Source organism: Sphaeramia orbicularis, chromosome 5 (genome assembly GCF_902148855.1).
Source record: "Sphaeramia orbicularis chromosome 5, fSphaOr1.1, whole genome shotgun sequence".
Taxonomy (NCBI): domain Eukaryota; kingdom Metazoa; phylum Chordata; class Actinopteri; order Kurtiformes; family Apogonidae; genus Sphaeramia; species Sphaeramia orbicularis.
Window position 1 is genome coordinate 27,222,379 of NC_043961.1, and position 26,739 is coordinate 27,249,117.

The 26,739-nt window shown below is 36.8% G+C and overlaps 2 protein-coding genes across 5 annotated transcripts; one reads left to right on the top strand and one right to left on the bottom strand.

The window, feature by feature from the left end:
- Positions 1-6,019: 6,019 nt before the first annotated feature.
- sys1 (SYS1 golgi trafficking protein) lies at positions 6,020-10,373 on the bottom strand. 2 transcript variants are annotated; one of them, XM_030133875.1, is made up of 4 exons: positions 10,238-10,373; positions 8,830-9,091; positions 8,666-8,733; positions 6,020-7,196 (listed from the first exon to the last, which is right to left on the bottom strand). In XM_030133875.1, exons 2-4 carry the CDS (start codon positions 8,986-8,988, stop codon positions 6,956-6,958), a joined length of 468 nt encoding a protein of 155 aa, XP_029989735.1. In that variant the 5' UTR covers positions 8,989-9,091; positions 10,238-10,373; the 3' UTR covers positions 6,020-6,955. The 2 variants fall into 2 exon arrangements, with proteins under 2 accessions (XP_029989735.1, XP_029989736.1); XM_030133876.1 differs by having other exon boundaries at positions 8,830-9,101; positions 10,238-10,365.
- A 2,130-nt stretch (positions 10,374-12,503) lies between these two features.
- Positions 12,504-25,736, top strand: LOC115419223 (peroxisomal succinyl-coenzyme A thioesterase-like). 3 transcript variants are annotated; one of them, XM_030133871.1, is made up of 12 exons: positions 12,505-12,588; positions 14,463-14,557; positions 16,191-16,409; positions 16,595-16,694; positions 19,225-19,415; positions 19,508-19,683; positions 22,031-22,147; positions 22,225-22,313; positions 23,836-23,929; positions 24,050-24,130; positions 24,803-24,938; positions 25,039-25,736. In XM_030133871.1, the coding sequence occupies exons 2-12, from the start codon at positions 14,464-14,466 to the stop codon at positions 25,149-25,151; spliced, it is 1,410 nt and encodes a 469-aa protein (XP_029989731.1). In that variant the 5' UTR covers positions 12,505-12,588; position 14,463; the 3' UTR covers positions 25,152-25,736. The 3 variants fall into 3 exon arrangements, with proteins under 3 accessions (XP_029989733.1, XP_029989731.1, XP_029989732.1); XM_030133872.1 differs by having other exon boundaries at positions 25,042-25,736; XM_030133873.1 differs by lacking the exon at positions 14,463-14,557 and having other exon boundaries at positions 12,504-12,588.
- Positions 25,737-26,739: the final 1,003 nt, after the last annotated feature.

Sequence of the window (26,739 nt, forward strand, 5' to 3'; positions counted from 1 at the left end):
GGGTGAGGAGATGGGAGGGGGGGGGGGGGGGGGGCTTCACATTCCCCAGCTTTCAGTCCTCCTGAGCACAGTTATAACTTAAAGCCAAGGATTTAGGAGTGACGAATGTTTTAATAAGGATTATTCTGACACAGAGCCACAGATGTCTGATGCAAGTCGATCAATATTTGCTGTGATGAATAATGTTTGAAATCCCTTCAAACATTTGAGCATTTGATCTCCCCTCATGTCGAAAAGCTGACAGAGTTGCTGAGAAAACTGCCTTTCTGCCGACTTACGAATTCAGGTGGACTTAAGCACATATTTGCAGTATTCTGGGGATTTTGGAAGTGTGAAACACTTGTGGCTCTGGGTAAGAAGGGGTGGACACAATTTTATTAATTTCTGTAAAAAATACATTTGTTCCAATGCAACAGCTCTGCAATAATGAATGCCCTTGCAACGCTTTACATTTGTGGAAACGTATCTTTCAACTGTAAAACTCTGAAGTCATTTTTATTTGTGGAGTTGTACTGGTACTGATTTTCAGTATATTCAGAGTTCCTGTTATTGTGTCCACCCCCATACAATGTATTATATTGTTTTGTTTCAACTGGTTAAGACCTAAAGTGTTTGTTAGACACCAAATCCCTAATTTTAATCTCCAGCGAGTTTATACACCCATCCAAGCCATCAAAATGTAATTAAATGTCACATAAAAAGTTAAATATTTAAAGGAGCACTTCAGCATTTAGAGTCAGAAGTATAACACTGCAGTGGTGTCATGCTCAGTCAAACTGGGGCAAATACTGTCTAAATTTTGGATTTTTAAGATATTTTATTGACATTATTTATTATTTTATTTTGTTAGAATCATTATATTGTCTATTAACCCTATGCTGTTGGTTTCTTCCAATGCTGCCACACAGTTAAACCCAGTTAGAGTCTGTGCATTTGTTCACTGGGTGAGTACAGATTAACAGTATGCTCCTAAAGTGGTTAGTGGAGCATCAACACCCCCCCCCTCAAACATTTGAAAATGACACGTGTTTAGTATATATATATGTACATTTGAGAGAAGTTGGCATAATTTGTTTTTTAAGACCAGTGACAAATGTGAGCTAAAATTAGTAGCCGTTGTTTTGGGTTTTTTTTTTATCTTTCTGACTGATTGTCATAACTTGTGATATTACACTGTTTCCCATAAAGTTGGATTAATTTAGTTTTCAGACACATTCCTGTTTTAATTCGTATTAATACACATCAGTAATCACCTTTGACTAGGTTCCAGTCACACTTTTTTTCCCCTTTTTTTTCTCATTCCAGTTACACTTCATCTATCAAAAATAAATCATGCTGTCACAATCATTATATGAGAAAAGGTAAAAAAAAAAAAAAATTCCAACTTTATGGATAACGGTGTATAGCATATAAAGGAAAGCTGTGTTAATAGTTACAGCATCAATGACAACGAGAGGTCACTAACACGTTTTATAGCTAAAACACTGAGTTCAGTCTAATATTTGCAAGATATGATATTGGGGAAAAAAAAGTCCACTATTTTTAATAAAACAACTACATGTTTCCATAATCATGACTCATATTTTTGGTACATTTATGGCAACAAGATGTTTTTCCTTCATGGAAATGTGTGCATATTTAACTGAAATATTAGAACCCTTCATTTCAGTCTAAAGGGATGATGATGATGATCAATGGCAGTTAAGATTTAACATATAGTGAAAGTAAAGAGCATCGATAATAATAACAATGTGAATTCATGCTCCCTACAATCTTTTTCAGGAAAAGCTGCAACAGTGTAGATTTTTTATAGAAGTGAGTTACTGTCATTTTCAATAACTGTAAAAAACTAAACACTGACATGAAAATCTCTTAATTAATATACAGTATTTTCTTTGACTTAAATTAAGCAGATTTTGTGTGACTAAAGCTGATGAAGTGATGTTGTACAATAATCCCACACAGTCTGACCACGATCTCCTCTGATCTATTTGTGTTTCCCCCAGAATTTTGTCTTGCAGGACGCAGCTGCAGAACTATAAAACAATGTGGCTTTATTATAAATTTACTAAATGTCTGTTCATTTTAATTATCAAACCACATCAGACATCAAACATGAGACGTACTATGGTTGAAATGCTCCTTTAATTATGATTGAATTTAGTAGATATTTGTGTAAATGACAATCAAGCTACTTGTATAAAATGAATGACCCCTTTCCCCCTCAACACATCAGCCCACTGTGGCTGATGTTGCACGGCTGCTATAAAGACACCAAAAAACCCCACATCTGACACGTCATCACATGTTTTCTCCTCCAGCTCCTCTCTCGCGCTCTCAGAGCCTCACCCCATGCTTCACTCACACTTCTGACTTTGTGCATTTGTGTGAACAAGAAAATCTGAAGTGTGAATGTTCGTTTTTACTTTTTTTTTTTTTTGTTCCGTTTTGTGTGAAAATGTTCATTTGCAGTTCACTCGATATCAGTCTATAAATGTTCATCTCAAAAGGCCAGGAATATTACAGTCAAAACAGACACTACATCACACAGGTTTGAGTTTCATAAATGAATTGATAAATCCACTGTATAATAAAAAAAAACAAAACACACATTATAATACCTGAATCCTCAGCTGAAACATATTCAGCACATAAAATTAATCTTAAATGAACTCATAAAATATGCAAGAATGAAATTAGCAGCTGCTGTTTCACTGGACTAAAGCTTATTTTTGTAAATGAGCCATACAGCTGCTTTTTTCTCAACGGTATTGATCTACATATTAATATATTGCATTTAGAATTTGATGTGTGCTGTTTAATTTGTCTTACCTAAATTGGTCTAATGTTCCATTTGATGACAGAAATCAGCGTTGTAGATGGTAACAACAATCACTTGACGTACTCAGCCATAAGATATCACTAATTGTAATGGTATTTTAATCATTCTTAGATGAGGTTGAATTTCCTTTCAGTCTGACACTGCAATAAGCACAAAGAAATCAGAGAAAACGTAAGACTAACAAGCAATAGCATTGATTTGTTTCCTGTTTATTTTTCTTTCTCACCATTTGCATATTCCCTTTCACATTCACAGTCTCGACAGTCATTATCAAAACTTGTGGTCCTGAATATTTCACCTCTTTTATCACAAATGCATGATGATTTCTGTGACAGTGCTTCAGAAAATGGACAGTGTGTTGATTGTACCTTGTCCAAAGGCGCCCGGTGTCCAGTGGTATTGACCTGTGCATGACATTAGACTAGCTCCTCAGTGTAACCGCATCCCCTTTTATGACGATTCAAGCCTTTTCCTGACCTCTTTGCCACCATTAGCATGTTTGTTATAGTTGTTTCTATTTATTTGCCGTCTCACAAGTAGTTTGTAGCATTCTGTCATTCACTGTGTGTCTGGTGGTGAGCGTATAAAAACAGTAGTGATGTCCTCAAAGCATGAGCAATATGTACGGTCACTTCAACAGAGGACTCTATTCCCTACATATGCTGTTAAAGAAAGCATGAAAATGATGGTGTTATCATTCAACTATACCACGATGACAATTTATATGGAAAGAACTTCAGAATGTAAAACAAGCTCAGTGTCCATGTTTTATTTCTTAATCGGTTTGCAGACAAAAGCACACTATTTGCAAGACTGTATAAAGCAATATATGGTAAAGTTATGTGTTTGTAATAATAAAGCACCATGTTTAAAGTAAATAATGCTTGTGTGTATTGGTGTGAGTGAGATGACAGATTGTGCAGATATAACAACACAAAGAGGCAAAAATAATTAAGGATTTACTCAATGAGTCAGAAATGGTTCGGAGAAAGCAGTTAGTCGGCTTGTGTGCCACTGGTTTTCTATCGCTGTTTCTGTTTTTAGTTTTTTTTCCCCAAGCAAAGTGCTGGTAATGAGGATCGGAACTCACATTTTTCTACTCGTTAGTGCTTTCCCATCTGCCTCTGTCCACCTGGACGCTTCCAGCAGAGCGAGCGGTGACAGAAAATGAGGCGTCAGGGCCCAGGGTGGAAAACCTTCACAGAGCTTCAAACACACCTCTGCTATATCCCTCATTAGGATCCCCATCTCTGACATCTGAAGCATAATGGACGATTGTTTTTCACACCTGCACTTTCCTTGACACACACATTTTTCTCAACTGTTACGGTTTGGTAGTGTTTTATTAAATGGCTTATGCACAAAAGTACTTGCACTGTACTGTAATTCCTTAATGCTGGTGCCAACATTTACACCTAAAGAAAAAAAAAACTTTAGTATGTACACATTTTCTGTGATGTAGAACACTTCAGAGAACTCACTCACATGAATAATAGGTCCATCTGTCAAGTATTTAAATACATTATAAAAACTAGACTTTAAAGAAAACAAAGGAGCCAATGTTACTGATATAAATTTTAAAAAAAAACAAAAAAAAAAAAACAACTTACTAAAACAAAATATATGGTGAGTCGAGAGAGACAATCACAATACTTAAAAGACATGACAAACTCTGAAACCGAAGCACTGTGGTACTGTTTATCTTTCAAATTTTCATTGTGGTCAGTTTCAGATGCTGCAGCTCTTTCATAATTCATAGTTTGAGTTATTATTTGTTCAGTATAAATTGTCAGCCTTGTAAATCCAAGCTGGACTGACTGTACATATCCTGTCCAAGGAAAATAAAATTCTCACTTTGTGCAGTAATCTACACCTGGCTTTTCTGCCTCTATCTATAATAATATACATTATATAGCCTAAATGTCATCTAAAATTAACATTTATTTGTAACATAGTATAGCAAACTATTACATGATCAAAAACAAATTAATTTTAGATTTGAATGTCTGGGGTCACCAGAAATTTGTGACGTTAAAATGTGGTCATGAGCCAAAAAAGGTCAGGAACCACTGGGTTAAAGTGAGATGCTGCAAAGTCCTCTCTGTGAAGGGTCTGGAAGCCATCATAGAAGGAGAAAACGCTTCCTGAAACCATCCGAGCAGCAGGTTTTATGAATGCTCCTGTCACCTCCCTCAGACAGTCACAGCACTTTCAGAAACACAGACAGGTCCTGCTGTGAGAACACAGCTAGAGGTTGACAGACCGTCCCCAAAGTGGCCACTTTGTCTGCATAATACATCGTGACACAAAGAGATGGAAAAAAAACAACAGGGGTTGTGCGAAATGCTGTACAAGCTCAATGAGGAAGGTTCACAGAAAAATAAGGACAGGGAAAATGAATGCAGAAATATCCTGAAAAGTAAAACTAAGCCTGATTTTTTTATATTTGTGATAGACTGTGTGGTGCTATTATGAAGCAGAATGCATTCTTACTCCACCTTACATAAGGTTACACAGTAGGTGCATTTCCATCCAAAAGTATTGAAAATTTTTAGTTTCAGAATATTGAGAATAGATAATGAAAATATATGCAAGTTTCAATCCATTAGTTTTAATATTTGGAGCTGGTTCATCAATATGGTGTGAAAAATTGCTTGTTCTTTGCCCATTAGATGTATAATGTCAAACAATACCATACTGAGCTGTTGATGACAGCACCAACTAAGAAATTTCAACAAAAACCTGAGGCTGCTGGTCTGAATCATGTAACACTTCAAATTCTTTAACATTTCATTTGCAGCTTTTCATACAGTACTGAGTCAAAGTCTTAGGCCACCATTAGATTTGTTGTTTTAGTGAGGTTATAATGACCATAAATATGCATTTTCAGTATTTGTATCAATACGCACAACTGGAATTTATAAGAAATATGTAAACAGCAATAAAAACAGAAATAAATTTCAGAAATATTATGATTATAAAAACTATGTAAGATCATCTGGACAAAGAAAAGAATAAAAGATGTTCTGAAGGAAGGTTGGTATTCTACACCAGAAGATTATTTAAGAAAACTTCCAGACAGTTGAATAGAGACAGTTCAAAATGTACTAAACTTAAATGTAGGTCACACAAGTACTGACTTACCTGAACAAGGATCTTTTTTTTTTTTTTTTTTTTTTTTACAGCATCTTAATAAAGAGACAGAGAAATAAAAGTGCATTCTCATTACAACCCTGCAAAAATGCTAAAGACAGGCTAAGACTTTTGTACAGCTGCTGTTTCTATGTAACTTGCAACTTATTTTTGTCTCATTAATTTATTCAACGTGACAATGTTCTGTTGGTTCACACATTATTGTTCACTAAATCTGATCTGATTGCACATCACTGACCAACTCAAAAGCCTTGTTCTGCAATTTTGACTTTTTTTTGGTTTGTTTTGTTTTTTCATTTTCACTCAAGTTTTTTTTTAATGTGCAGAATGAAAATGCATCTGGAAGGAAACACATCTTCTGATGTCCTTTTGAAACCCACACAAAAAACATTTACATCCTTACATTTCTGAAGATCTATAATGTAATTTTTTTGTAAAATGATGGTCAACCTCGCAAGTCAGCTAAATGAATGCAAAAAAATCCCTGTTGCTTTACAAGTGTCTGTATTTTCTATGAAGCCTCCACTTGTTATTGTATGTTAGTAATGCACATACCCAGAAAACAAAAACAAAATACTGCAAAAATCCTAAAATGAGGGAACTTGATGCTCATGCTTATGTGCTGAGATGTAATGCAAAAATATTAGTTACAGAAAAAATAAAACATCCTATTTATAGTCATTATGTTCACAGGTGAGTGTGACATCTGTTTTCATAAGCATTAAAAACATTTATCCCAGTATGCTACAGAGTTAATACCGTCTGACAGACAGCGAGGAATAAATACAGAAGTTCATCTGGTGTTGTACATGAATAAGAGATGCATCCAGTCAGCAGACGTATTCACCGATGGAGGTTAAAGCTCCATTTCTCTTCCCAGCAGTGGAAAAAAAGCCTTGTCTCAGCAAGTTCCTTAAGTGTTAACCGTCCACAGATTTTCATCTTCATGTCCACTAGTGTTCAAAGGTTAGACTTGGGTCCAGTATTGACTGGAATAGCCCTGAGCTCAGTCCGCATACACAGGTACTCTCCAATTACAGCCATCAATGCCATGCAGGCTACATTGACGAGCCACCAGGACAGAGACGCTGGAAGATGAGCGTTATAGATCCAGCAGCCGATCATATGGAAGAAGTGCACAGTGACAGTGAAGTCCAGACACTGTTTCCCTCGACGAATGAAGAACCACAGACCAAGGGCACTGCAGGAACAAGAGACAGAAAAGTAATGGTATCTTCAAGGCTACGCCAACTTCACTTATCTTCATATAGATACAAACATGTTCAGGTCTTTATTACTTAATCACCTGTTAGACTTGATATTAGAAATGTTTCATTTATGAGGAAATCCATTATTCTCAATAGCTTTTATCAGGTTTGTGTAACATCATTCTTGAAGAACATTATTTCACAAGCCAAGCTGCAGCTTCATCTCTTTTTCTTGTGCAGACAGAGAGACTTGGCCTGTTATGATTATTACATAATTGTGTTATTGAAATTATCTGAGCTAACCCAATTATTTGCATAATTGTGATAATTACTTGCATTCACCTGTTTTAAAAACGGGATTAAACACAACAGAAATATTATGTTCCATCATTATTTATACATTTTTTTTTACAAAGTTTCAGATTTAACTGGTGAACTTTGAATGATATAACCTAGTTGTACCCACTTTATATCTCATTCATTCATTTTCCAAACTGCTTAATCCTTGAGAGGGTAAGACAGAGATTGAATCTTTATTTATATGTTCAATAACCAAAATGCCTCTTCTTTGTTAGACATACTGTGTGTGTGTGTGTGTGTGTGTGTGTGTGTGTGTGTGTGTGTGTGTGTAGATGTGTGTGTATGTATACACACACACATACACAGTGTTGGGGAAGCTACTTTGCAAGCACAGCTTGTAAAACTACAAGTAGTTCACCAAGGCAGTAGTTCAAACAAACTACATTTCTACCCCTGGAGAAATGTAGTTTGTAAAACTACACCTAGAAAAAGTAGTTTTAGCAACTACTTTTTATTTTCAGCGTTAAACTGAGAATGTAAATGCTGTGTATATGAAACAAAATATGGCCATGGTTGGGGCGGCACATCGCTATCGGGGGTGGTGCTGGTGGGAGGGTTGCCCATGGTGGTGACGACCACATGACGTTAGTAATGATCACACATCTGCGAAGCATTCGAGTGCTGCCAGGGCAAGCAAATCAGAGGCAGTGTTGGCTGTCAAATCTACATGATCATGCCTTCAAAGCAATTCAGGATGAAAGAAAAAGGGACCGTCTTGTATTCAATGGTGAAATACAATTTATATTACAAACAATAAATCTAAATAAAAATACTTAATTTTATGTTGTTGCCCAAAATTGTAGACTGCAAACTGAGTAGTTAAACTACAAAATATTACCCAAAAAGTATTTAAACTACTTGAAACAAAATATGAATGTGGTTTAACTTCCAGCAATTTACAGCAAAATGTAGTTTAACTACATAGTTCAACTACATGTAGTTTAAGTCTCCCCAACACTGTATATACATATATAAACTATTAATATGCTTATGTTACATTATATTTGAAATACACAAGTCAATCCTACACTAATGACATAAAGCAGATGGGAAAAACTCCAGTATCATGACAGGTATAGGGAGGACCGCAGACATTTCTTACCAGGTAAGAGAGTTTAAGATGAATGCCATCATTGAGAGCCTTCCCTGCATTGTTGCAAAAGCAAGGACCTGTAAAAGCAGAGGAAAATCTCCAATACATTTTCTGAAATAGGCAAACATTAAACAAATATAGGTTCAAAAGATAAAAAATAGCCTTTAACTTACCTCATAGCTAAAAATCTGGTCTAGTGACCGATTTGTTTGGACCAGACTGTCAACTCCTGCCAACCACAGGCCCAAGAAACTGTAGTAGATGCACTGCATCAACACAATCTGGCACACGATGAGGACCGGATCCCATATGTAGCTACGGAAATGAGCCATCGCAGACTGATGCTACACGTACAGGCCCAGAAGTTTTTAAAGAAGCTGGCCTCGGCTGTCACCAGGTGGGCGATCCAGTGTGACCAGCCTATGATCTCAAAATCTGCAATAAAGTGAACATTAGCGATATGTGTTAGGTCAAGATTTCAGCTTTACTATATACAAACAATGGGCATCTGTTTCCACTATTTAGGAGATGAATCACACATTGTGTAAAGTTTTGATTTAACCACTGAATGTGTTGCACTTACATAAATTTAACTGAATAAACTGTTTTTACACAATAATAAACCATAGTAGTAAGGATACAAGCACCCTACAAGCGCTATTAATATTTACATAAATGTCCACATTAAAGGACAATAAGGAAAGAATAATTTTCCATTTGATCTAGTTATCTGATCATGTTTATTTGAATCATTACTGAACAACAGTCCACACTCCTGGGCAAACGATTAGATAACATCTTTTCATCATATATTGTGCAATCATTCTTGAATCTTTTTAACAGAGACGCAAATATTTGACAATAAATTACAAAGACATGTGATATGTGTCTGTGTTCTTTATGTCTAATCGTTCTAAATTAATCGTTAGATATGATGGAATTGGCCCAGAATTTCACAATAATCCGTCCAAAAATGACGAAAAATAATCAGTTCCTCAAATGTCTTGATCCGTTAACCAATAACATTCAGTTTACTGTTACAGATTAAGGAAAACTCTAAACATTCACATTTAACAAGCCATCCACATATTCTGATTCTTTTCGTACGTATATTATTTATCCATTAATGACTGCAGCTAAAAAATAACATCTATATATGTTTTTTTTTTTTAATCTACGTGCGTAAAATTATTAATAAGACAATAACGGACGGAAATAAATCAATATTGAAGAGCTAACAGTATAACGTATTTATAAGAATGTAGCGGAAGGTAAACAGTAGATGAACACAGTTTAAGCTCCACTAAAAAACAATCAACATTTACATCAACCAGCTAGCCTGTGTTAACCCTGCTCCAGGACGATTTCAACACTTTAATCCAATATAATAATATCAACTGAGTCATGATAACTTAAAATAAACACAGGTAATCTACTCACATAGTTAAAGGTAGAAAGTAAAAACGCTCAAGTGTTTTCGTGTAACGGTACAACAACACGGAAGAGTAGCTACAAGTTAAAACGTGTTAGCGGTGTCGTTTTCTGTAGAAGCGACAAAACACTGAGACATTTCATACACACCTCAGTAATAAAGAGAGGATGATCCAGATGGATGTCTCATCGACGAACTGCACACAAAACTTCACTTTGCTGAGAAGACGAGGCCTTTGTAAACGAGAGGCTAAAACTGATGAAAACACGGAAGTCTGACTGATTGACCCGGAAGAGAAACTGACCTACTTCCGCGTACTTTCAAAATATAATTTCGTCATACGCTTCATTTTGTTTCCTGTTATATATATATATGTATATATATATATATATATATATATATATATATATATATATATATATATATATATATATGTGTGTGTGTGTGTGTGTGTGTGTGTGTGTGTGTATATATATATATATATACATACATATATATATATATATATATATATATATATATATATATATATATATATATATATATATATATATATATATATATATATATATGTCACAGTAGAGATTGAAATCCAGTAGGATTTGTAATCCTACTAGGACAGATAGGAATTTTGTATGTATGTGTGTGTGTATATATATATATATATATATATATATATATATGTCACAGTAGAGATTTGTAGGATTTGTAGGACACAGTAGGATTTGTAATCCTACTAGGACAGATAGGAATTTTAGTTTGTCCTAGGACAAACTAAAATTCTAAAAACTAAAATTAAAAATGATTATAAATCCTACTAGGACAGATTGAAATTTTAGTTTGTCCTAGGACAAACTGAAATCCTACAAGAAATTTGGATCTGAAGATTGGAATTCCAATCTGTCCTAGGAGAATTTGCAATCCTACTAGGACAGTATTAGAAAAAAACAACTGACAAAACCTCTATAGTATTACTTGTTTGAAATTTTGAAGTTAGTACTATAGACTAAGGTTATTGTCACTTAACTAGTGAGTAGTATGCAGCACATTTAAGTCTTAGAAAAAGTCTTTGAAGCTTAGCTATAGAATATTAGATTCAAAGTCTGTGTAAATTCTGAATAAAATCATGGTTTGTAAGAATATTGTTGTTTCTTTTACTTTTAACCCTACCATCTAGACCAGGGGGCAGCAAAATGCCAATGCCAACTTTAACATCGTACATTTTCTGAATGGCTTGGCAAGAATTAGATGATAATAAAAGTGTATGTTGCCATGGCAACGGGTTGTTTACAGGTACGTTTTTCAAATTCTACCGATTTCTGAATACAAATGTGTCTCATTTACATACCAATGACAGTTACAAACGGCCATTGAATAAGGTTGGACCAGATAGGACAGCTGGCATCCTGGTTACAATGTGTATTGACCTAAGGGCCATATACTGTATCTAAGATATGAAAATAATTCAGCTGGAATAGTGATGGCGAAATCATAGGACAGACTAAAATTCCAATCTTCAGATCCCACTTCCAAATAGAATTACAATCTGTCCTAGTAGGATTGTAAATTCTCCTAGGACAGATTGGAATTCCAATCTTCAGATCCTAATTTCTTGTAGGATTTCAGTTTGTCCTAGGACAAACTAAAATTTCAATCTGTCCTAGTAGGATTACAAATCCTACTGGATTTCAATCTCTACTGTGACATATATATATATATATATATATATATATATATATATATATATATATATATATATATATATATATATGTATATTGCAGCCGCTAAAGCACAAAGTGTTAATTTCGCGCTATGCGTGAAATTTTTTTGTCCGCGCCCCCACCCCCCCAACATTTTCTTTGCCCTCCAGTTGCCCCCCCCCACACACACATACACACACACACACACACACACACACACACACACTTTTAAAATCCTGGTGCCGCCACTGAGTGGAGGGGACATTTTTGGAACTCCATAAAAAATAGGGTCATTAAAACATTTTCAATCACATTGGTTTTTTCATGCCTAATGAAGAATATAAACACTCAGGAACAAAATCTTGACTAAGGTTCTCATAACTGATGAATCAAAGGGTTAAATTACCACTGATATCCTTGTCTAGCATTTTAACCACTGAAATAAACGTTACTCCAAATCCAAACAATTCCAAAGCCTTGTACATAAATGGATGCTCCACTGTATCAAACGCTTTATGACAGTCGAGAAATACAATGATGGCCTGAGACTCCACATAATGTGAGTAGTCCAGTAAATCTATAACCAACCTTATGATGTTACTTATATGGTGACCGGTCATAAAGCCAATCTGGGTTTCAACTCTTACTGTATTCAGTTTCAGGGTCACTACAGTGACGTTCAGCCTCCGGTGGGTGGGTCAGTTCGAGGCTCCTCCTCCTTCTTCTTAGTGGAAACTTTACTCTCATCTGGATCTGCGAATTATTACTGAAAGTTTCACTCCTGCAGAAAACATCTGTGGTAAAATATGCATCTTTACGAGTATAATCTGAAATATATTTAGAGAGTTCAAAGTCTGTGTAAAAGTTTGTGTCAGACCTTTGGTAAAGTTTGTGGAAACATGAAAATCCTGTCGACTGGTCAGCTGCGATCAGTTCAGATTCGACATGTTTACAAACGGACACTGTTTATTAATCTGTAACGGACTCCATTATTATGCGGGCTTTTACTGTATATGTAAATATGAAACCATTATGTGAAAGTTTAGAGTTTAAGTTTAGACTTAGATTTTTTGGCTAACTTTGCAGTAGTCTTATGCAGCCTTTAGCTTTGTTGTTTTTCCATGGATGTAATGGCTGTGTGTCTTTATTTCTCATCAGGAATATGCAGGAATTATGTGCACAGCTATGAAACTCACAAATGAAAAAAAGAAAAAAAAAAAAAAAAAAAAATCCCAACGAAATAGCTTCTGCAGTTACACCAGTATTCAGTGTGACCTCCATTCGGTTCATTAAATCTTCAGCTCTCTAGGGTCGACTGTCTGGATGTTTTCTTAAATATTCTTGTGTTATATTCCACACCTTCAGAATATCCAGTGGTTTTCATGGTCTTGCATCATTGTCTCTGTCCAGATAAATAATCCAATCTTGCTTCTTCAGTATTCATATTTTTGCAGCTATATGTACATTTAGGAGCTGTTCTACTGCAATATTTAGAAAAATGACATCCAGCATTTTATTTCAGTGTCAAATTCAACAGATTTGACCCTCACACAAAACTTATACTTTTTAATAATCACAAACACTATTTCATCTCAGTAGTGTTAGAGAAATGTCTGCGTTTTCCTGTTTCCACTGATTGGCTGAGTGTAATTCTCATAATAATGATGGTTAAAATGCAGTCTCCTGTTATTTCTTCATCGTTGTTTGACCTGTGGGGTTTTTTGATTCTAATGTGAATGACTCCAGATTAGATTGAGGTTATAGAGTACTCTCATATCTAAGTAGATAGATATCAGATAGATAAGCACGTAGGTAAATAGAATGCAAGGCCGTTACTTTAACTTAACATTATAAGACGGCTCTGCTGTTTCTGAATGCTGCCCTCTAAATAAAATGTGTTCAAGTACTATTTATACACATCAGTAATCACCTTTGACCCAGTTACACTTTATTTATCAAGAATAAATGACAGTATCACAATCATGTCATTAGAGGAAGGGAAAATATTTTATTCAAACTTTATGACAAACAGTGTGTATGGTTCCTTTGCAACAAATGAGTAAAATCATGTCTAAAAGTCAGTTTTTTGACCTTATAAAATAGAAAAATCTGCCTGTTCTTGCAGGAATAGGTATTACTTATTACCTCCGCCAAGGAGGTTATGTTTTTGCCGGCGTTGGTTTGTCTGTCTGTCTGTCCATGTGCAAGATAACTCACAAAGTTATAGATGGATTTGGATGAAAATTTCAGGAAATGTCGATACTGGCACAAGGAATAAATGATTAAATTTTGGTGGTGATCGGGGGGGCACTGATCTGCCTTGGCGGAGGTCTGCGCTCTCCGAGTGCTTTTGTAGTTATAGTTTGTTTTGTCTTGCAAATACAACCAACAGGCTAAAACAGGAATAGTCCACATTTTTATGGCAGTAGTCAATGAAGCAGTCAAACTGATCTTTTATGTTATGTGATACGCTGCTCAGTCTGTAGGTTGACAAGGGTTAAAGGTCTAATCTGTAACAAAGGTTTTACCTTTGCCACACAAGTTTCAAAAGCAGAGTGTGAGTTGTTCAGTTAAATAGTTAACATTGCAAATTTTTTTCACCAGAGCAGAGAAGTTTAACTTTACCGAGGTACAAAATTCAGGGGTTACTTATATACTCATATTTGTTTTTAGGATGAGCAGAAATACTTTGAGACCACTGACGGTGAAGATGATCACATCGTTACTCCGTGTTCACAGGAAACTGTCCAGTTTGAATCCTGCAGTTGGTAAGAATGTGTATGAGTGATTTTGTGGCATTAAAACGAGGCTTAAAGGAGTGATATTTTGCTTTTTTAAAATGGAATTATGCATTTTAAAACACTAAAACCTGTGGTCTACACAAACTGTAAATGCTATGCTTGGGTCTGAATTCTTTATTAATTCAACTCCACAGGTCCATCTGCAACCCTATTTCAGAGTGATGACACTAGAAAGGTCGTTTTGAGCGCTGGCCCTTTAAATGTAAATGAGCCATTTCACATTAAGCTTATCAGTTTGTTATGCTGTATTTTAGGGCTGTCAAAATTAATGTGTTAACATGTATTAATCCATCATCATGATTAATCTGATTAAAAATTTTAACACAGTTAACACATCTGCAGCGCAGAATGACTCTTAACATCTCTGGCAACGCATTTCAGGGAGTTTGTCCAAGTAGAGTTACCATCACACATGAACAAATGGGCAGTTGATCCGGTAATGACAGGCAGCAGAACACACCCATAAAGACAGAAGACGGTAAACAACACGTTGGCCCTCTGGATGGAAATATGAGTATAAAAAACCCCAAGACAGAACAGTTGTTTCAAGTTGTTTTGTTGAAATTGTTGAAGGTGTTTAATAAACACGTTAAGTGCATATATATTCTCTTCTTTCTTGAGTCTACTTGCTCATGCAAAATGAAAGGTGATTAATGTACTGTAGATTAAAAATGAATGATATTAAATTGAGATTAATCTAAATTAATCCACAGCAACCTTGTGATTAATCTTATTAAATTTTTTAATCCTTTGACAGCACTAATTTATTTGCATTGCTGTTTTAACTGTGATACATGTCAAAGTACTGAAATTGTTAAACACTGTTTTCTGTTGTTTTTTACTTGCATGCATTGACAATGTGTTGAGCTTTTATTGAAGTCATGCTCTCACTCATTTGTGAGTTTTGTTCACAAATATGATATAATTCAGTTATTGTGATGATTATACGCTGCTGTGTTGGGTTTTATTTATATGTAATGTATGAAAGTTGTTTGTTTTGTTCTTTATTTTTTATTGTAATCTGTATTCTGCTGTTCTCTTGTCCAGGTCAAAATTATTAATCTTAATAATGAAAATGAGAAGTAGTTTAATTAATAATGTTGGTACTTGTAGTGGCACTACCGTCCAACACTGAGTTTTAGATATTTTTAGCATATAAAATATTTGTCCAAAGACAGAACCAAAAGTCAGAACACAACATAAGTTCAGAAAAAGTATGTGAAGCTTTTGAAACTTCCTAGTTTTTTGTATGAATTGGTTATAAAATGTGATCTGATCTGCATCTAAGTCATGTGTATAGACTAAGAAAATGTGCTTATAATATTTAATTTTGCACAGCTATTGAACACCACTGGAGAAAGTGAGCAAACCCTAAGGCTAATTATTCCAAAAAAAGTTAATTAGAGGCAGGAAACATGAATTCTAATCAACAAAATGAAATGGATGGAGTCTCACTGTGATACAGACAGTTACTTTCATTTTTTAATTAAGGCAACTTTAAATCGTATGAAGACTCATCTGTAAAACTCAGGTCATTTGTTTCTTATACATTAGGTCCATAGATCATCAACACTACATCTGGTTTATGTGTTCTCTATAGGTGCAGTTTGTGGGGTTCGCTGGAGTAGTGGCCTTAACCGACCCCCCCTGTTGTCAGCCGCTCCCGCTCGCGCCCTCATGGATGAACAGATCATCATTAAAGGACGCTTCCTGCCTCCACACTGTCCAGTTACAGTGTGTGCACAGTTGCACAGTGACGACGGAGACCTGTGGCAGTCGTTCGCCCACTACAACACAAACGCCGATGGAACTGTGAACTGTGAGCTGAAAAGATCACTGTCACTGTGGACTGTATGTCATGACACTGTATTGGTTTAATACTGAAAAACAGGAATTCATTTTCCTTTTAGCCAGTTTATAAAGGTAACAACTGTTTTTGTAATTAATGCTAGAAGATTCTGTATAATTAAGAATGGATTCAGGCAGTTTTTTTCTCTTCCACAGTGGCCAGTGATCATTCGGTAGGGGGCTCGTATCTGGGCTGTGAACCGATGGGACTCTTCTGGGGACTGGAGCCAGCTCCTGGATCAAGAGAAGGTTTGAGGCAGGTGATGAAAACAGCCACACTGAGAGCTAATAGTCGAATATTAGAAGCTGATACCATAACGACAGTGTGTAGCAAAGCAAATCAGCCGGTATCACCACTCCTACTTCAACACAGTGGAGATAAATGACTCTTCTTACCTTTATTAAACCAGGTTGGTCCCACTGAGATGGGGGATCTCTTTTTCAAGGGAGACCGGGTCAAGACCCCTCAAGTCAAGCAGTTGTTTTTATCTGTGCAGGAAAGCTGAGTGGTCCCACTATAAGAGGAGCACCTTATCACATCATGAAACTTTCTGTATCAGGCTGTATAATAGCTAGTTTTGTCTATTCCTTATTAAAGCCTTTGCACACTGAGAGTGTGACAAATGAATGAATAATTAATTACCCACAAACAGGTCTCATCAACACTATTAATGCTGGCACCAATGCAACTTTGTGACAGTTGCAACAGATGTTTAGGATCAGGTTTGAAGAGACTTTTGCCAGATGATTCAGCAGAAATAGAAATAGATTTAACAGCAGCTGGAGCCTCATTTGCACCCTGTGTTTCTGATCCAACACCTTCTTGTCCTCTGGGTCTATTGTCCAGGTGAAAAGGCACACAGTGCAAACTCTTATTATGTTGACATTACAGAAACGCCTCGCATACAGTCTGGTTGTTTGTTGATGCTGTTCCACACATTGTCTTTCGCTTCATTATTTTAATTAGGTGTATGTTTTTACAAAACACTGTGATTAGACATTAATGATATCCTTTTAATGTAAATTATTGGTTGAGGGCTTTATTCATGTCTGCACAAATCTCCTAACATAAACAACAGTTTGAAAAAATAGAATAAAGTTGTGAATTAATTACATGAAAAAAAATGCCGTCAGTGTTTAAAGACCTTAATTCTCATTTGAGAATTGACATCAAGGATAGGGCTGTAGATGCTGGACTTGTCGGCACCCTTCTGTTACAGAAAGAAAAATCCACAATGGTCACTTAACTAACCTGAAACTGACATAAGTAATATTTTTTTTAAAAATATACTAAAAATTAACCAATGAAAATCAGACACTGCTTTTGAATTTTGATTTGAAAGAATAATTTTTTAAAAAATGACCATTGGGACATGTTCAACTAAGGTGTCTCCTGTAATTAGCATTATATGTGTCTGCAAATTTGTAATCAGTCAGTCTGTCTGTTTTAAAGGCTGAAAAGTAGTCAGTGCTGTTTGGTATTATGGAGTGTACCACACGGAGCATCAACCACAAAACACAAAGGAGAGGGTTGTCTCAGGACAGTAGAAAGAAAATTAACAAGCATGTTAACGGTACAGGCTATAAAACCATCCCCAAGCAGTCGGATGTTCCTGTTACTACAGTTGCACATATTATTCAAAAGTCTATGTGGGTCATGGGTCCCCATGACCGTAGACAACATCCCTGGACATGGCCACAAGAGGAAAATTAATGACAAATTGAAAAGATGGATAATGCGAACGGTAACCAAAGACCTCAGAACAACTTCCAAAGAAATTAAAGGTGAACTCCAAGGTCAAGGTCATCAGCGTCAGATCACACCATCCATCATAGAAACAACTGGAATTTGCCAAAATGCATTTTGAAAAGCCCTAAAGCTCCTTTAGAGCAGGGGTTACTAACTGTGGTCCTCGAGAGCTACTACCCTGCATGTTTTAGATGTATCCCTCTTCCAACACAACTGATAAACCTATCATCAAGCTCTGCAGAAGCCTGATAATGACCCATCAGGTGTGCTGGAAGAGGGAAACATCTAAAACATGCAGGATAGTTGCTTTTGAGGACCAGGGTTGATGACCCCTGTTTTAGAAAGATTAGACAAAACTGGAGTTCAGTCACATCAGCTCTATATTCACACAAATATTAAACATGCAAAGAAAAGAGCAGTGAGTACACCCTGTTGTGAATCTCAAGGCATTCTGGAGCGAAATGTGGCACCCAATGTCAGAAAGGTTAGTCTCAGTCACATAATAATACATAATTACCCAAAAAACAGGCCCAAGGATGGATAAGAACCAAACATTGGCTATTCTGAAGTGGCCTTCTACGAGCCCTGGTCGAAATCCTATTGAACATCTTTGGAAGGAGCTGAAACATGCAGGCTGTTGAAGGACCCCTTCAAACCTGAGTCCACTGGAGCAGTTTACTCATGAGGAGTAGGCCAAAATATATGACAGAAGTCTCACTGACAGTTACAGAAGCTGGATTGCAGTGATTACAGTCAAGCTCCTTTCTTGAATTGCGCCCGTGTGGATGAATAAAGTTGTTTTGAATTGAATTACCTCCAAAGGTTGTGCAACGAAATGATAAGTTAAAGGTGCCACCAATTTTGCACGTGTGTATATCATTAAATTGCACATATCCAAAAGCAGAAATAATATTATGATGGATAGTAAAAGGTAATATAAGCATAGTATGTCCACTGTTAACGCTAGGTGGTTTTAAGTGTTTTAATTGACAATTTTTCTAGTTAATGGTTACTTGCAAGTTTCCTGTCTCCACAGGCTGAGGAAAAAAAATGTTGAGACACCATATGTTGTGCACATGTCACTACTGGAAGGACATGTGTCGCAGAGGGAAGAGCAGAGCGTTGAGCTGGCAGTCGCCACGACTGAACGGTGGTACATGGCACCAGGAGTAAAGAGGAAAGATATTCGCCAAAATGGAGTTGTTGGGACATTGTTCTTACCGCCTGGTTAGCATGAAGTCTGCAACATTCACTCACAAGTTTTAAGTATCACATAAAATGGTGGTTTTCCTTAAAGCATCCAAATACACTGATTGCAGGTCCAGGCCCATTTCCAGCCATGTTGGACATGTGGGGAATGGGTGGAGGACTGATGGAGTACCGCTCTGCTCTGCTCGCGTCCAGGGGATATGCTGCTTTTTCCCTCGCCTACTTTGGGCACAAGGACTTACCTGGTCCACAAACCACCATCAACGTTGGTGATGCATATTTCAAGGTGAGGTAGTATACTCTTTATATGTATGTTTTAGAATCATACATGTGTCCTGACCAAAGATGGAAACAATGCAGAACAAATACTTCATTACTATACAAGTTATTCTGTATGTGCAGGTGTCTCTGCTTCACTGAAGCATTGACTTTTCTGGCAACTTATTGTTATTCCTTGCATTTTAACAGAGATACCTGTACTTTCTACTTCTCACATTTTCACAACAGGCTTGTTGCTTTAAGACATTAGAGGAATTATTGATTAGTTTTGACTTATTTGGCAAATGCAAAACCAATTTTAATCTTAATTGATGAGATAATGATATATAGAAAACTCAGCTCCTTGGATTAATTGGTGCAACACACAAGAAACATAACTAGACACAAATTATATTAAGGATACAATACATTAAAAGAGACATGAAACAGATTTATATGTTCTTAGCTGAAAGTTATAATTAATTTATACACTGGAGAAAAATTAAGGTTCAGAAACAATTTGTAGAAAAGTCTTTCAAAATGTTGCTGTTGTCCGTACTTGAAATAATAACCTGAAAAAAAGTTGAACTTGAGTATTCGCAGGGTGCGATTTGTTTTGCTGAATGAATTTCATCCTTGGGGGGGACAGGCAGGTTGTGATTGAGTTTTCTTACACCTGTGGCCTACATTGCTGGCACTAACTTTCCCCTAAACCAAACTGTCGACAGTCTTGGAATTCGCGAAAGTCCCCATCACAGCTGCCTTAATGCATGGCCTTACCCGGGCTGCAGCTCAGGGGCCCACCGAGTTCAGGGGCCTATTATTTTTGGGACACGATGAAAGACCAGTGTCCAATGAATGCTAAGGAGTTAGATTGGTGTGGCTCCTCCAACTCCAGCCATACTGGGCCAGATCTACTAAAGGTTTGCGTAAATTAAAATGTGTGCAAACTCATTGCACACTCAAAAAAATCTACAAACTGATTTAGTACCAGTGCGCACTAAGGATTACATCTTTCAAAGGTACCAAATAGTGCGTCTGCATCCAGTTAGTACATTTGTCACAATGAATATGCAATTTGAGGCATTTACATGCAGTTGTGCTTTTGGTGGGAGGAGAAAATGTAAATATATTTATTTAGCACACGCAAAGTGATTTATCAAACCAGAAAACAATTTTGCTGATAGAAACTGCATCTCTAGTTAACACGTCTCAAAGGGAGGTGCAAACGGTTTACATGCATAATTGTGCACACATGGCTGCCGTTAGGAGACATCGAAATGATGAAGCGAGATGCAGAGAACGCATTTTTCAGCCACGTGTGAACACTTCTGGAGTGACGGAAGAAAAAATAATTGAGACATACCCCCCACACACACACACACACACACACACACACACACACTTTATGGGACTCTTTTCCACTCCTGATGAGTGTGATTAAAAACATGCACCGATATTAGGCTACAGTTTGACAAAATTTTGTGCGCCTGACAGTCATTCCGTTCATTGTTCGGTCAGTGTTGCCTTTTTCTTCTGACTCTGAGACTGGTGGTTTTGTGGTTATGCAAGGAATGGAAGTTGGCTTTGTTCCTGTGCTGCCACACGTGGTCTTTGACTGTGACCTGATTAAAGGTGTATTTCCACTTGGTGTTTGCCCTGCTTTACCTTTACAGGGAGTGCAGTTTGGTCTACTGGTCCACTGCCGCTTATTGTTGTAGCCAAACCTCTCTAACTACAGAAGTGTCCTGCCAGAGCTTTGTTGACCTCAGTCCAGTCTGCACAGTGATACATGCACAGAATAAAATTATGTCTGATCCTGTCGCAATAACTAATGTTGAAAAGGCATTGATTGATCCGGTTTCACTGTGTGGTCTGTGTCCATCTGTGTCTAAAGACCAGTGGATTAAAGCAGAAATCGGACATGTCTCTGTCTGTGTTGTGGGACCAGGTTGTGCCACATGACCAAATTGGTGATAGGGGTTATTTTGTTCATGATGAGTTGTTAATTGGTAAGTGGATGTGAAGGTGATTTGGTGGGTGAAGCTGTATTTCAGGTTGTGGTGCCTGCTGAGTTTAGAGCTGAAGTGTTGAAAACAGCACATGGACATTTTGGAGTGCATAAAACCTATCTGCATGTCCTTAAACACTTGCACTGAAAATGAATGTTCAGCTGTTCGACACGTAATAGGGCCTACCATTAACTCCAAAAAGAATTAGACCTGTTGATTGCTTGTTTTTTCATGATTTACACCCCCCCGTCCCCATTTTTTTGACAAATCGCACCCTGAGTATTTGTGCTCCTACTTGATAGTTATGCCACTTCCTACTAATCTCACTGTAAATTTAATTTGTTTTATGTCTTATGTTTACAGTCTGCATTCCAGTTTCTCCAGGATCACCACCAGATTTGTGCTAACAGAGTGGGCATCATAGGCCTCTCCTTTGGAGTTTACCTGACTCTTCGAATGGCTGCTCACATAGGCGTCAAAGTATGTCAGAAAGTTAAGTACACATCATCCAGTACACATGAAAAGTCCATCTGACTTGTTCGTATTCTCCTCCTCAGGCATCCTGTCTGATTTGCATTAATGGACCAGTCGGTAGCGTCTTGGATCTGGTTGATGCAGACGGCAGGTGTACAGCATTTGAGGAAAGGTCAATGAAATGTCCAGTGCATCACATTTAGGAGAGTGGGCCACCATTCATGGAGTCTGCCCTCTTTGTTTCTTTCTTTGTTTCTTTCTTTGTTTCTTTGTTTCTTTGTTTCTTTCTTTCTTTCTTTCTTTCTTTCTGTTATAATCATGGACAATCCAGCATCATTTGTAGTTTAACCCATAAAGACCCTGTGCTGCTTTTGTGGCAGTTCCCAAATTAATTTTTCTCTCTATTTAACCTTTCTTAAGTGATTTATCATCATTTATTGTAATATTATCTGTTTTATTTTGTGTTTTTTTTTCCCCAGTGAAAATCAGGTATTTTCCTATGTTTAATTCACTGACTATGTAGATGTTCATAAAAGCTCAGGTTAAAGTTGACGGTTATTATATCAAAAATAGAGAAAAGTGAAGAAAAAGTGACTTTTTTCTGTAAAATCTATCATTAACTGAACATAAAAACATGCATCTCCATCTACTTTCATTTATCAAACTCCATGGGTTTTACTGTTGAACCAATGTTGTAGAAGATGACAGTGTTTCCACATTCACTACGGAGCGTCTGAACGTCCAAATGGGTCATATCTGATGACTATGTAAAGATGACAAACTGCATTTTACACCAATTATTTACATGTATTGATAGGATTAGTGGATCAACAGATATTAAACATTTTAGATCAGTAGACGATTTTGGTAGACAGTTGCGGTTTGGGTCTTTATGGGTTAACATATACAAAATAAACACTGATTCTGTCAGAAACCTTCTCATGTTTTTGCAGCCACCACTGCAGAGAGACCCTTTTCCACCAACATGCTCAGGAACTTTTATTTCCAGGAATTTATTTACCTTAGTAAAAGTATTCGTGGTGATTTGTGTGGTTTTTGTTTCCACTGCACCTCAAAGTTCCAGAAAATCTTATCAAATCAGGTTTGGTTGTTTTGAGTTGGAAACTCAAAGTCCCATAGAATTTCTATTGTGCATATTTAGCAAATTTGTTTAACAAGGTCCAGGCTCATTGGAGTATATTTGCTGAATATACTCTAGAACAAAAGTACAAAGTGCTGCAAGTGTACTCCACCAATCAGCATTCTTCAGTACACAGCCCCGCCCCTCAAGAATTCCAGAGAATCTGACAAGTCCTACCTCCCCTACTAGAAACTTTTTTTCAAAGAAAGTTTGGGTTTGAGGGAAAGGTTTTTACCCAGGTAAATTTGGTGGAAACACACCAAGGTTTTTCAGAATCCTGGGCAAAGTTAAAGTTCCTGGTAAAGTTTCAGCGGTGGAATAGGGACTACTGAGCGTTTTTTCAGTTGGTTGAAACCTACTACATGCCACGACATATCACACACAAACCTTTAATGTTCCGCCTGTGTATCAGGTTGCTATGTCAGTTCTGTGGTTCTGTGGTACTGTAGATCTATTTATATCGCTAAGATTATTTTCATGATTTTTATTTATGGTGAAAGACTAGTCCAAATTATGGTTTATGATTGTGGTTTTCTTTCCTTTGTCTTTGTAGTAGTCAGAAACATTGGTCATTTGATGAGAGAGGCTATGTCAGTTTCAGAGACATTTCATCGCCTGGTAATTTTAATCCTGAGAACAAACTCAAGGTAATACCCTAAGAGACTAAACAGACTCCTCATCCTTTGGAAACCACAACACACATGCATTATGAATATTCAAACTCCTACATGATCACCTCTGTTTTTCTGTTTTGGTTTTCTTTACAGCTGGAGAACATCAGCTGTCCGCTAATGTGGGTAGTAGGAGAGGATGACATGAGTGCCTCGAGCATTGAAAACGCAGATGTGGTAGGTTTCATATGGTTAATTCAAAAAATGTTTATCTCGGCTCTAAATGTTCAGTTCATTTTAAGGCTGTGGCAAGAGAACACTTTTCAATTAATTAACTGGTCAGTCCCTATAATTCCGTTCAGTGTTGTCGTCCTCAAACATCTTGTTTGGTTCAGAACCTCAAGGATATTTGGTTTACTGTCATAGAAGATTAAGGAACCCAGAAAATACTCAAATGTATGAAGGTGGAATGTAACTATGTATTTCAAACATATACAGTGGTGGAAAAAAGGTTTTGTTCACCCCATGTATTTGTGATCTATTGCATTAAGAATCAGTCTTAAGTCATTGAACTATGACAAGTATTGTTCCATTTTCCAAACCCACATGCTCCCCTCTGCATGTTCCGTCAAGGTCAGAACTGGATGTAATGAAACACATCCAGGACATGACATGTTGAAACTGTCAATTTAATTTTGTTATTTTTTTCTTGTTAACGATAAACAAAAAAAATCAAAATATATTTGTTTGTATCTATCTGATGCAGCACATTTTGAAACAAACAAGATTTTTCTGCAGATATTTCATGATAATATTTACAATTTGTAAACTTTTGAGGTTGTCTGAAAATGTTTTTCCACTACTGTATTTATAGATTGACCATACAGTAATAGTTATCTTTATCATCAGATGGAGGAGACTCTGAAGGCTTCAGGTAAAGCCCACCTGTTCACCCGTTTGTCGTACCCTGGTGCTGGTCACCTGATTGAACCGCCCTACTCACCCAACGCAAGGCTGTCCCTGTGGAGCATCAAACCAGTGAAATGTGAGTTTATCGTCCTGCTCTTAATGTGACACTGTTAACATATTAGCCCAGTATTACATTGAAAATAACTGAGTGACTGTTGGTTCTGTTTGTCCTGCAGACATTACCATATGGGGAGGTTATCCTGCACCACACGCCGCTGCACAGGAAGACGCCTGGAGGAAGATACTGGATTTTTTAGATACTAACCTGAGGGGATTTGGTCAATCATAAGAAAGACTGAGGCTCATTTTGAGAAAGTAGAAATTAATTGTTTACAGATATCAGCCAATCAACTCACGTTTAACTCACATTCACCTTCAGCAAACTTGATTCTGCACAAGAGGGAGCTGTTGAATCAGTTTCAGAGCAGTTCTTCACCAGAACACATCAAATAAGTAGAAATATTCAGATCTGTGATTCCACGCTGTGAAAATACTCATCCACAAGTATTATCTACAAAATATGCTTAATGTATGAAAAACTAAATTTATAATGTAACTAAATGCTGCCTGTCACTGTTTTACTTTTATATATGAATTTTTACTGCTGCATTAATGTGTGTTACATTTTACTGATGTAAATGTTGAGCTCATATGAAATACTTTATATACTGTTGGGTGGTTTACTCGACAACAGTGCATTAAGTTTTTAATAAGATCATTGTATATTTTAGGTGTTTATCTTGTGAGAACCCTGTACACTGCAAAATTGTCACTTTCTCTGATTTTACCATTGATGGGTATGTGTTTCATTGTATGTTGTTGATTTTTGTTTTATTCTCTAAACTACCGACAACGTTTCTGCCAAATTATAAATAAAAATATTGTTATTTAGAGCATGTATTTGCAGAACATGGCAAATGGTCAAAATAACAAAAATATGCAGTGTTTTCAGCCCTCAAATAATGCAAAGAAAACCAGTTCATATTCATTTCTAAACAACACAATATTAATGTTGTAACTTAGGAAAAGTTAGATCATCAATATTTGGTGGAATAACCCTGATTTCAATGACAGCGTTCACATGTCTTGGCTCTCCTCCATTGCTGTTGGATGACTTTCTGCAGCTCCTGGCAGAGAAATTCAAGAAGCTCAGTAATGTTCCATGGTTTGTGACCATCCAACTTCCTCCAGAAGTTTTCAAAGTGGGTTCAGGTCTGGAGATCGGGCTGGCCATGACAGGGTCTTCATCTGGTGGTCTGTCATCCACACCTTAATTGACCTAGCTGAGGCCAGGAGCATTGTCCTGATAGAAAAACCAGTCCTCAGAGTTTGGGAACATTGTCAGAGCAGAAGTCCAGTAGTTTTCAATAGTTATTTTTGGATTACAATTACTCTTGCAGTATAATAGTACTGTTTTTGCCACCCAGCTAGTCCTATTGCAAGAAGACAGTGATGGCCACAGTAGTGGTTTTTACTTCTTCTTAAGTAAGACATGGATCAGATGTTTATTAAGTAGAATAAGGTGTGCAAGTGTTGGAATTCAACAGACACAGGAGTGGAATGGCTGTCATACATGCAGACATGCTGATTACACAGGAAATTGCAGTGGTTGCAATTTTTTTCCAGAGCTGTATATATACATACACACACAGTTATTTTTCAGACATGACACGGATGCTCTTCTACTGCTTTGCTCCATGTTTTAGCGGCCTAACTTTTCCATAAAGGCAAGAAACGAGGTCAGGTCGTCTACATAGTCTTTTGTTTTGACTCAAGACAAGAGAGTTGCAGAAAGAAGCTGCTGTATTTTCAGGGTTTTTTTTCCATTTCAGTTCCTGCAGTGTCAAGAATGTGTGAATTTTCTAAATCCATAGAGA

Excerpts from the sequence above, each read along its gene's own strand:
- sys1 (XM_030133875.1), bottom strand. The coding sequence starts at position 8,988 with ATGGCTCATTTCCGTAGCTACATATGGGATCCGGTCCTCATCGTGTGC. Across the intron at positions 8,734-8,829 it reads ACCAGATTTTTAGCTATGAG|GTCCTTGCTTTTGCAACAAT; the intron begins GTAAGTTAAAGG and ends CTGCTTTTACAG. Across the intron at positions 7,197-8,665 it reads ATCTTAAACTCTCTTACCTG|TGCCCTTGGTCTGTGGTTCT; the intron begins GTAAGAAATGTC and ends TTGTTCCTGCAG.
- LOC115419223 (XM_030133871.1), top strand. The coding sequence starts at position 14,464 with ATGAGCAGAAATACTTTGAGACCACTGACGGTGAAGATGATCACATCG. Across the intron at positions 22,314-23,835 it reads TGTACAGCATTTGAGGAAAG|TAGTCAGAAACATTGGTCAT; the intron begins GTCAATGAAATG and ends TTGTCTTTGTAG. Across the intron at positions 23,930-24,049 it reads ATCCTGAGAACAAACTCAAG|CTGGAGAACATCAGCTGTCC; the intron begins GTAATACCCTAA and ends TTTTCTTTACAG.